Source organism: Rana temporaria, chromosome 2, assembly GCF_905171775.1.
Source record: "Rana temporaria chromosome 2, aRanTem1.1, whole genome shotgun sequence".
In the NCBI taxonomy this organism is placed as follows: domain Eukaryota; kingdom Metazoa; phylum Chordata; class Amphibia; order Anura; family Ranidae; genus Rana; species Rana temporaria.
This window is the reverse complement of record NC_053490.1, coordinates 397,685,257-397,698,008: the sequence shown is the minus strand read 5'-3', so window position 1 is coordinate 397,698,008 and position 12,752 is coordinate 397,685,257. Positions and strand designations below refer to the sequence as shown.

The window sequence follows — 12,752 nt, the reverse complement described above, 5'->3', positions numbered from 1 at the left end:
ACACTGCTTGGGGACGTCCCTAAGGTCAAAGACTGCTGTGTCCGTCCATGAACGGAAGAGAAAATAGGATTTTTGTACTCACCGTAAAATCCATTTCTCTGAGTTAATGGACGGACACAACACCCACACCTCCTTTGTTTGTACTGCTTGTTACGAACTGAGGCTGCTAGAGCAGGGTGTGGGTTATACCCGGGGGGCCACGCCCCCTGGGAGGAGCTGCACTGAGGAATGTGTTGACACTTAAAGTGCTTTTTTTCTGCCTAACTCTCCTGGAAGGAAGCGGATATAACCCTAAGGTCAAAGGCTGCTGTGTCCGTCCATGAACTCAGAGAAATGGATTTTACGGTGAGTACAAAAATCCAATTTTTTACATGTAGGAGAGGAATGTCAGAATTGGCCCAGACTGGAAGTGGTTAAGATTTAACCGCTTCTCATCCAACTTCATTATGTGGCCACATCATCTTTCGAGATCATAGGTTAAAATGGAATTAAAGGCAAAACATTTTTCATTTTGGATAGCGTCGTAAGGTTATAACTACCGTATTTTCCGGCGTATAAGACGACTTTCTGGATGCAAAAACATGCATCCAAAGTCGGGGGTCGTCTTATACGCCGGGTACGGTCTCGGTACTCACTTTTTTTTTTCCAGCGGTGACAGTCCCCCATGCTGCGAGCGCGAGCGTGAATGATTTCAAAGCCGCGCCTTCACTTCAGAGTGTTCTGTGATAGGAGGAACAAAAATCTTCCCAGCAGCGCCTCTGTTCTGTGTTCCTCCTATCACAGATGCCTTCTCATGCTCGGACGAGATGATAAGATGTCCGTGATAGGCGGAAAACAGAACAGAGGCGCTGCTGGGAAAATTTGTGTGCCGCCTATCACAGAACACTCTGAAGTGAAGGCGCGGCTTTGAAATCATTCACACTCGCGCTCGCAGCATGGGGGACTGTCACCGCTGGAAAAAAAAAAGTGAGTGTTTGCGGTTATTGCACTGGGGGGCAACAAGTTCAGGCACAGTGGGGGCAAGTGATGGCAATGTGGGGGCATGTAATGTAATGGCACAGTCTGGGCATGTAATGGCACAGTCTGGGCATGTAATGGCACAGTCTGGGCATGTAATGGCACAGTCTGGGCATGTAATGTAATGGCACAGTCTGGGCATGTAATGTAATGGCACAGTCTGGGCATGTAATGTAATGGCACAGTCTGGGCATGTAATGTAATGGCACAGTGAGATTTGAAAAAGCCTGTTTCTGTCAGCGGTTCTGGCTACCCCTCAGCTTCCAGAAAGACTAGTAGGAAGGGGGTAGTCTTATACAGTGAGTATATCCCAAAATCACAATTTTTCCTGGAAAATTAGGGGGTCGTCTTGTACGCCCAGTCGTCTTATACGCCGGAAAATACTGTACTTTAAATTTTATTTCGATTTTTTTCCATTTGGGAGATTTACCTTCGCTTTCTGTTCATGGCCAAAACAGGAAGTGAGAAAATCTGTGCAAATTAAGAGAACCCCTTGAGGTCCTCCTGAAGATTTTCACTGGAATAAAGCTAAATTTGGGATTTGCTTAGACGTGCGATAACGGTAAAAGGAAAAAATGGGTGAATCTTCCTAATGGGGACACACCGCAATAAAAACCTTGTCGATGTTCTTATCTCTCCGCTGAATTTTTTTTGCCTTTTTAGTTATGATTTTAATTCCGAAGGCTAGAATCGCCTTTCAGAGATTTGCGTATTGCAATCATATTCCCTCTTGTGTGTCTCTTCTGGGAGAATACTTTTTTTTTTTTTTTTAGTTCCCCATAGCTGAGGTCCTACAGTCCCCCTAACACTTATTAGCTTTGTTGCCCTTCTTTAGTTCAGTTCAAGAATATGTACAAATTATTCACATGGGCCCGTATCAGTACTGGAATAACTGTTGATATAGCACTCAAGGAAATTCATATGCTGAACATTGGGCAAAGTGAGCGGAAATCCTTATGGGAAGTCCAATCTCCATAGTGATTCACACAATTGCGAGTGCCCACCACCATAAAAAATGGATGCTTACCAGAAGGCAAGCACAAAGAGCATTTGGCTGTGACCCAGCCACAGCCTTTGGCTTGCACGCAGAGTGGAACACCGGGTTTGGACCAGGAAACGGAATGATCAGCTGAATATGCCCCTCCGAGTCAAAAAGGTCTGTAACAGTAGATTGGAAAGCTGCCACAAGTCCGCACAACTGCTGAAAAATGCATGTCCAGCAGTGTAAGTTATTGAGCAGAAATTTGCAGCCAGATCCACGCTATATATATATATATATATATATATATATATATATATATATATATATATATATATATATATATATATATATATATATATATATATATATATATATATATATATATATATATTTTTTTTTTTTTTTAAGAACATCCATCAGCCTAAACTGAAGAGTAAATTGTGTGTGTGTGTTTTACGTATTTTTTTTTTTTTTTTTGTGTGTGTGTATATATATATATAATAGGATTTTTTGTACTCGCTGTAAAATCCTTTTCTCTGTAGTCCATGAACTGACACCATAAATCTTGACTTGTGGGTTATGTTCCATCTATTAGGAGAGGACTAGGCAGACATGTTAGATATTTAAAAACATATAATTTTAACAGCGTTGAACAGCCCTGCCCAGGGGGCGGTCCATCCGGGGCATAACCCCTCACCCTGCAGCCAGCCGCTCAGTTCGTCAAAAAGCAGTGCAAACTTAAAAGGAGGGGTGTCCGTCCATTGACGACAGAGAAAAGGATTTTACGGTGAGTACAAAAAATCCTATTTTCTCTTTTCGTCCATAGACGGACACAGCCTCCATAAATCTTGACTTGTGGGACGTCCCCAAGCAGTGTAAAAAAAAAAAAAAGGGGGGTGGGAACAGCAATCAAAAACCTAACTTCACCCCAAACAAGCAGAGCTCCCCAACGGAGGAGGTGCAATCTCAAACAGCCACCTGCAAAACCTTGCGGCCGAAAGAAGCATCCGAAGATGCATTCACATCAACCTCGCCGCCTTACACACCTGTAAAACAGGCTTGATGTCAAAGCCCAGGAGGCACCAACTGCCCTGGTCGAATGCGCCGTGACAGGGAATGGAGGCGCCCGCCCCTTAAGGGCGTAAGCCTGGATGACAGTCTGCCTTATCCACCAAGATATGGTGGCCGGCGAGACCGCCAGGCCCTTCTGCGGACCAGACACCGCCACAGTGAGTCTGATCCCTGGAACGGAGCCGTAGCAGACAGGTACACCCGCATAGCACGTACCGTGTCCAAAGTATGTAGCGCGCAGCCTCTTTGGGATGCGACGGTCGAGGACACTAAGACGGAAGTACAATGTCCTCATTCAGGTCATAAGCTGAAACTACCTTCGGAAGAAAGGAAGGCTGCGGGCGTAGCACCGCTTTATCCTTGTGGAGGACCAAGTATGGTGACTTGCAAGACAAGGCCGCCAACTCAGAAACCCGTCTGACAGATGTAATGTCCACTAGAAAGGTCACCTTCTGAGATGGTGTCGAGTAATTTCTCTGATGTTCTCAAAGGGAGGTTCCTGAAGAGCTGAGAGCACCAGATTCAAATCCCATGGAGGAAGCGGTGGTCTAATTGGGGAAACCTCAGCATGGTTTAAATGGACCGAATCCGACAGCTCCAGTCCCTTAGTACCTGGCTCTCAATGGCCTTTTAAAGCCAGCAACTGTAAAGCAGGATGAAGTATGGGACCTTAAGACAGAAGGTCCTCCCTTATTGGCAGCCGCCACGGGGCATTTGCCACCAGACGCACGAGGTCGGCGTACCAGGGACGCCCGGGCCAATCTGGAGCGATTAGAATCATGGGGATTCTTTCGGTCTCCACTCTGCGGAGCAGACGAGGAAGCAACTTCAGTGGGGGAAAGGCATAAATTAGCCGATACTGACCCCATGGGGCCACCAACGCATCTGCTCAGGGATGTCTGGACCCGGCCACGAACCTCGACACCTTGGGATTGAGTCGAGAAGCCAGGAGATCCACGTCCGGTGTGCCCCACCTCCGGCAAAGGAGTTGAAAGACCTCCGGATGTAACAACCATTCCCTTTGGTCCAGCATCTGGCGACTTAGGTAGTCTGCGTGCCAGTTTTCTACACCCGGAATGTAAACGGCCGATAGAGCCGGCACGCTTCTTTCCGCCCACCTTAGGATGTGAGCGACCTCTGCCGCAGCCAAGCTCCTTGTTCTCTCCCCCCCCCCGATGGTTGACATAAGCCATCGCTGTGGCGTTGTCCGACTGGATCCTGACAGGACGCCCTTGAAGCCCCTGCGACCACTCGAGACACAGCCTGATCGCCCGAAGTTCCAGGACGTTGATCGGCAAAAGGGTCTCTTCCAGGGTCCAGCGCCGACTGTAGCATTACATGCTTTGAACCTGGTGCACATCTCTTTGACATAAACAAGCAGAGTGGTGGAAAGTGCAAGATTGGTGACAGAGGCTGTGGTGTATCCCATGCTGTTTTATATTCTCGGTTTGGTGAGTGCATCCCCAAAAGGGTAGAGTATTCCCCCCCCACGTGGTGAAACGCAGCCCCCTGGTGATAAGGAGCACATACTTAGGAAGACACTGTTTACAGCTGATATTCATCTGCACCATTATTTGATATCTATTTAAACATAGAACTTTATTCAGAACTCACGTTTTGAATACTAAGCGCTGCTACAGTACACACTGAACTGTTTGACTTTTGAGTCACAAATTGATAGTGGTCTTTGCCGATCGCAAAGCGCAGAAACCTCTGATGCCTGGCGCAGATGGGGACATGCAAGTATGCATTCTGGATGTCCAGGGACGCCAGAAAGTCCCCCGGATGGAGCGCAGCAACCACCGAACGAATTGATTCCATCCTGAACTTTGACTACCTTAACAAAGGCATTGAGGGCCTTGAGGTCCAAGATTGGACGGACTCCGTCCTTCTTTGGGACCACAAATGGATTCGAATAGAATCCCTGAAACCTTTTTTCGGGTAAAGCATGGGGGCAAATGTGTATGTAAAGCATGGGGGCAAATGTGTATGTAAAGCATGGGGGCAAATGTGTATATTAAAGCATGGGGGCAGATGCTGTAATATACACATCTGCCCCCATACTGCAGGAATATACACATCTGCCCCCATACTGCAGGAATATACACATCTGCCCCCATACTGCAGGAATATACACATCTGCCCCCATACTGCAGGAATATACACATCTGCCCCCATACTGCAGGAATATACACATCTGCCCCCATACTGCAGGAATATACACATCTGCCCCCATACTGCAGGAATATACACATCTGCCCCCATACTGCAGGAATATACACATCTGCCCCCATACTGCAGGAATATACACATCTGCCCCCATACTGCAGGAATATACACATCTGCCCCCATACTGCAGGAATATACACATCTGCCCCCATACTGCAGGAATATACACATCTGCCCCCATACTGCAGGAATATACACATCTGCCCCCATACTGCAAGAATATACACATCTGCCCCCATACTGCAAGAATATACACATCTGCCCCCATACTGCAAGAATATACACATCTGCCCCCATACTGCAAGAATATACACATCTGCCCCCATACTGCAAGAATATACACATCTGCCCCCATACTGCAAGAATATACACATCTGCCCCCATGCTGCAAGAATATACACATCTGCCCCCATACTGCAAGAATATACACATCTGCCCCCATACTGCAAGAATATACACATCTGCCCCCATACTGCAAGAATATACACATCTGCCCCCATACTGCAAGAATATACACATCTGCCCCCATACTGCAAGAATATACACATCTGCCCCCATGCTGCAAGAATATACACATCTGCCCCCATGCTGCAAGAATATACACATCTGCCCCCATGCTGCAAGAATATACACATCTGCCCCCATGCTGCAAGAATATACACATCTGCCCCCATGCTGCAAGAATATACACATCTGCCCCCATGCTGCAAGAATATACACATCTGCCCCCATGCTGCAAGAATATACACATCTGCCCCCATGCTGCAAGAATATACACATCTGCCCCCATGCTGCAAGAATATACACATCTGCCCCCATGCTGCAAGAATATACACATCTGCCCCCATGCTGCAAGAATATACACATCTGCCCCCATGCTGCAAGAATATACACATCTGCCCCCATGCTGCAAGAATATACACATCTGCCCCCATGCTGCAAGAATATACACATCTGCCCCCATGCTGCAAGAATATACACATCTGCCCCCATGCTGCAAGAATATACACATCTGCCCCCATGCTGCAAGAATATACACATCTGCCCCCATGCCGCAAGAATATACACATCTGCCCCCATGCCGCAAGAATATACACATCTGCCCCCATGCCGCAAGAATATACACATCTGCCCCCATGCCGCAAGAATATACACATCTGCCCCCATGCCGCAAGAATATACACATCTGCCCCCATGCCGCAAGAATATACACATCTGCCCCCATGCCGCAAGAATATACACACCTGCCCCCATGCCGCAAGAATATACACACCTGCCCCCATGCCGCAAGAATATACACACCTGCCCCCATGCCGCAAGAATATACACACCTGCCCCCATGCCGCAAGAATATACACACCTGCCCCCATGCCGCAAGAATATACACACCTGCCCCCATGCTGTAATGTACACACCTGCCCCCATGCTGTAATGTACACACCTGCCCCCATGCTGTAATGTACACACCTGCCCCCATGCTGTAATGTACACACCTGCCCCCATGCTGTAATGTACACACCTGCCCCCATGCTGTAATGTACACACCTGCCCCCATGCTGTAATGTACACACCTGCCCCCATGCTGTAATGTACACACCTGCCCCCATGCTGTAATGTACACACCTGCCCCCATGCTGTAATGTACACACCTGCCCCCATGCTGTAATGTACACACCTGCCCCCATGCTGTAATGTACACACCTGCCCCCATGCTGTAATGTACACACCTGCCCCCATGCTGTAATGTACACACCTGCCCCCATGCTGTAATGTACACACCTGCCCCCATGCTGTAATGTACACACCTGCCCCCATGCTGTAATGTACACACCTGCCCCCATGCTGTAATGTACACATCTGCCCCCATGCTGTAATGTACACATCTGCCCCCATGCTGTAATGTACACATCTGCCCCCATGCTGTAATGTACATCTGACCCCATATGTGTATATTACAGCATGGGGCAAATGTGTGTATATTCTTGCGTTAATTAATCGAAATGAATTAAAAATGATTAAAAAAACGATTAATCGAACACAAAAATTTTAATCAGTAACAGCCCTAATAAAAAAAAAAAAATATATATATATATATATATATATATATATATATATATATAATGCATCTTCTTTTTTTTTTTTTTTTTTTTTCAGTCTTTTTTTATTTATAGCACCAAAAATACCACCAAAAGAAAGCACTCTTTGCAGGGAAAAAGGACATCAATTTCATTTAGGTACATTCAGTGTTGCATAACTGTGCAATTAGCAGTTAAAGTAACACAGTACCGTATTGCAAAAAATGGCCTGGTCTTAAAGGGGAGTAAATCTCCCTGAGGTCAAGTGGTTAAATAATACAAAAGGACAATACATCACCATTTGAGTCGGTGTCCATAACAGGGTCAATCCAGTCAAGATGTATATCTCCAATAACATATATAGGCAGCAAAACCATGGCTTATAGACAGTGGGGGAGTGCATTTAAATCCTCATGTGTTGAGTCCTTTGCACTCAACGCCGTGTATTATGGATGGAAGGAACAATATAGTAACTTCCAAAATAATTATTCCACAGTGGGGATAAGCTCCTATATGTCAAAGTATCTTCAGGCATGAGAGAACACTGCAACAAAACAGGACACTGCAACAAAACAGGACTTTTTCTGCAACCGGTAAAGAGTCTACACTTATAGAAGTAAGTCTTGCATCACATAGACCAGGGGTAGGCACCTCGGCCCTCCAGCTGTTTTGAAATTACAAGACCCTGACACCACAGGCATGGCTCCTAGAGGCATGATGGGATTTGTAGTTTCACAGCTGGAGGGCTGAAGTTGCCTAACCCTGACATAGACAATATGGAGGTCCCCACCATATAACACAGTAGGGGTGTCAGACATATAAGGACATATCCCACAGATCTGAATTAAAAATCATCCATATAAAGATGTGATAAATTGGCTATGGTTAATGGTTGAATAATGGCAAACAAATACTTATTGATCCATAGCATTCTCTGTATGTTAGAATTTCTCAGTTAAGGCCAACCATGTGATTACAGCAAGTGGTATTGTTTTATTTTTTGTGATAGCGCAAAGGAAGGTTATAACCCCTGTCAGATTTTTTTTTTTTTTTTTTCACCATCTGTGTCCCATTGTGGAGATTTCATTTAACTTCCTGTCCCATAGCCAAACAGGAAATGAAAAGAAATGCCTAAAAATTAAGGGAATACCTTGGGAAATGTGGGTGAAACATGTTTCAAAGGTGAACTCTGCCTTTAATTCTTTGGAGTTTTGGCCTTGATTCCTTATCTTAAGTATGTGTACTTTTTTTTTTTTTTTAATACTTCTTAAATATTTATCCTTGAACAATGTATGTGCCTATTTGAATTCTTAATGCTTTTAAATTATGCTTTAGGAATGGATCCAACAGAACAACATTCTATCAATTGTTTTACGGGATAGTCTTCATCAACCTCAATATGTGGAGAAATTAGAAAAAATTCTTAGGTTTGTCATCAAGGAAAAAGCACTTACTCTGCAAGATCTGGACAACATTTGGGCAGCACAGGTAATGCACCCATTTCTTTAGCTTTGAATGTTTAATAAAAAGATTACTTTATTTGGGTCATCTGAGATCTCATAAGTTTACAGTGAGAAAAATTACTTATTTGATCCTTTGCAGATTTTGTTTGCTCACTTAAAAAGAAATGAAGGGTCTTTAATTGCAATCATAGGTGTATTTTAAATTATAGTGAAAGACTATCAACCAAATATCCAGAACAAATAGGTAATGCAAATGTTCTAAATTGAGATGCAATTCAGTGAGAGAAATAAGTATTTGAACCCCAAGCAAAACTTGACTTGGTGAAGAAACCCTTGGCAAGCACAGAGGTAAGACTTTCTAGTAGTTGGCTGCTAAGTTTGCACACATCTCAGAAGGGATTTTGGTCCACTCTTTACAGATCTTGTCGCTTGGCAACTTGAAGTTTCAGCTCCCTCCAAAAATTGTCTATAGGTCTGGTGACTGGCTAGGCCACATGACCTTAATGTACTTCTTCTTGAGCCACTCCTGTGTTGCCTTGGTGTTATGTTTTGGGTCATTGTCATGCTGCAAGACCCATCTTCAGTGTTATAGCTGAAGGAAGAAGGCTCTCATCCAAGAATTTACAATACATGGCCTCGTCCGTTTGGCCCCTTAATGCAGCAAAGTCGGCCTGTACCTTTTACAGAGAAACAGTCCGAAAGCCTAATGTTTCCACCTCCGTGCTTGACTGTAGGGATGGTGTTTTTAGGGCCGTAGTCGGCATTTAATCTTCCTCCAAACACGTCGAGTTAATGCCAAAGAACTAAATTTTGGTCACATCTGACCATGGCACTCAATCCCAATGCTTCTCTTGATCATTTTAGATGTTCATTTGCAAACGTCAGACAGGCCTGTACATGTGCCTTCTTGTGGAGAGGGACCTTGCGGGCACTGCAGGATTTCAATCCATGGTGGCGTATTGTTACCAATGGTTTGTTTGGTGTCTGTGGTCCCAACTGCCCTGAGATTATTCACATGCTCCTTCCTTGTAGTTCTGGGCTGATCTCTCACTTTTCTCATGATCATCCTTACGAGGCAAAATCTTGCATGAAGCTCTAGACCATGGGTGATTTGATGGTGGTTTTTGTATTTATTCCCTCTGCGAATAATCGCTCCAACAGTTGTCTCCTTCTCACTAAGCTTCTTGCTGATGGTCTTGTAGCCCATTCCAGCCTTGTGCAGGTCTACAATCTTGTCCCTGATTTTCTTTGACAGCTCTTTGGTCTTGCCCAAGATAGTAAGTTTTGAATGGAAGAAAGCTTCAGTGGACAGGTAGTTTTATTTTTTTTATTTAGTAGGACATAAGAGTTTAAATCGTACATATATAATTTCACATTTTAGAAAGATTTGTGTATAGACACCTGCTAGACAAATACACATGTTAAGTTACAAATCTCTCGTACTACAGTGCCTTGACAAAGTATTCATATCCCTTGAAATTTTCCACATTTTGTCATGGTTTAACCAAAAACATGTATTTTATGTGATAGACCAACACAAAATGGAACATAATTGTGAAGTGGAAGAAAAATGATTAAATTGTTCCATTTTTTATTTTTTCAAATGTGAGTGTGGCGTGCATTTGTTTTCAGCCACCTTTACTCTGATACCCCTAAATAATATCTTGGGGAGGAAAAATTAGAAGTCCCCTAATTTGTAAACAGTCTACCTGTGTGTAATTTTAATCTCAGTATAAATATAGCTGTTCTGTGAAGCCCTTAGAGGTTTGTTAGAGAACCTTAGTGAACAAACTGCATCATAAAAGCCAAGGAACACACCAGACAGGTCAGGGATAAAGTTGTGAAGAAGTTTAAAGCAGTGTTAGGTTGTAAAAAAAAAAATATCTCAAGCTTTGAACATCTCACTGAGCACTGTTCAAGCCATCATCCAAAAATGCAAAGTGTATGGCACAACTGCTAACCTACCAAGACATAGCCGTCCACCTAAACTGACAGGCCGGGCAAGGAGAGCATTAATCAAAGAAGCAGCCAAGAGGTGCATGGTAACTATGGAGGAGCTGCAGAGATCCACAGCCATGTGCGGGACACTGCAAACGTGCAAGATGATGCTCTGGTCAGATGAGATCAAAATGGAACTTTTTGTCCTAAAAGCAAAACGATATGTGTGGTGGAAAACTAACACTGCATATCACCTTGAACACATCATCCCCACCATGAAACATGGTGGTGGCAGAATCATGTTGTGGGGATGCGTTTTCTTTAGCAAGGACAGGGAAGCTGGTCAGCATAGATGGGAAGATGGCTGGAGCCAAAAACAGGGCAATCTTGGAAAACAACCATTGGCGTCTCCAAAAGACTTGAGACTAAGATGGAGGTTCACCTTCCAGCAGGACAACATCCTTTAACATACAGTCAGAGCTACAATGGAATGGTTTAGATCACAGCATATTCATGTGTTAGACTGTCCCAATTTAAAGACCAGACCTAAATCCAATTGAGAATCTGTGGCAAGACTTGAAAATTGCTGTTTAGATGCTCTCCATCCAAACTGTCAAAGCTTGAGCTATTTTTAAAAAAAAGGGCAAAAATGTCACTCTAGATGTGCAAAGCTGGTAGAGACAATTGCAGCGAAAGGTGGTTCTACAAAGTATTGACTCAGGTGGGCTGAATACAAATGCACACCACACTTTTTGCATATTTGTAAAACAAAATTTGAAAACGATTCTTTCCACTGCACAATTTTATGTGCCACTTGTGTTGGTCTATCACATAAAATCCCAATAAACTCCATTCATGTTTTTTGGGTTGTAAGATGACTAAATGGGGAAAATTTCAAGGGGTATGAATGCGTTTTCAAGGCACTATATATGATCTAAAACCGTGTATCAAATTATTTATGATTAAAGATAAGACCGAAAAATAAAAAAAATTCAGTACTAGAACAAGAAGAGATGCCCGAAGACTGTGTGTATGGGATACACCTTTAGTTACGTTAAGCTATCCCTTTCTTTTTATTTTATTTTTTCAATCTTGCATTTAACAAGAAGACCCCTATTACACTGGACCGTTAAGATCCGCCTGTCAGTTTTTTTAGGCGGACCTGAACGGCTTCTCTGTGCAGGTCTATGGAGCCACGGATGTCAGCGGTGACATGCCTGCTGACATCTGATCTGCTAAAGTGTGACGGATGGAAACCCTATTTTCCATCCTTCTGGCATATCAGATGAGAACGGACTCTACGGTGCGTCTTCATTTGATCCCCCATTGGGGAGAGTGGCGCTCTGACAGGTTGGTCCTGCACAGTGTGCAGACAGACCTGTCGCCTGCCTGCTCCGTCGATTCCCGCTAAGCAAAGCGGTGCCCGTACATGGACACGTCCGTGTGAGAGGGCCCGAAGGTAGTTTTCTAGTGAAAGTTTATCTTTTTATATACACATAACGAGTTGTCATTGGGAGTACCTTCTTAAATTGACAGGGCTAATCTGTGTACCACATGAGCACATACTGTAGCCAGTCTGTGGGAGCCAGAATTATTGTTGGTTGTTCGAGGATTAAATCGCTGAACTACAACTCCATTTATAATGTATCGTATATCTAAATGTATTGTGTTTTTTTGGGGATTTTTGGTTAATATTCTGTCTCTATTTATAATGCACCTATGATGACAATTGTAGACCCTTCATTAAGGCCCTCAGTCATAACCTATAATTTTTTTTTTTTTAAATAAAATGCGAAGTTGATTACCAAATGTCAACATTGTTTTGTTTTTTCCATAATGTAGGAATTTAGTGAGACTAAGCTTACGATATGACTGTTTACTACAGTATCAGTCTTAAAGCGTATCTCAAATTTGAGAAAAATTCTTAAAATTTTTTTCTCTATGGACATGCACAACATGGCTTGGATTCATGCCTGC

General features: G+C 43.8%; 1 protein-coding gene across 1 annotated transcript in view; it reads left to right on the top strand.

Annotated features, from left to right (window-relative positions):
* The window catches only part of USP9X (ubiquitin specific peptidase 9 X-linked), a 316,211-nt gene that overhangs the window by 105,210 nt on the left and 198,249 nt on the right, over positions 1 to 12,752 (top strand). The window contains 1 exon segment of the mRNA XM_040338099.1: positions 8,710 to 8,862. Coding sequence (XP_040194033.1) covers positions 8,710 to 8,862 — 153 coding nt within the window.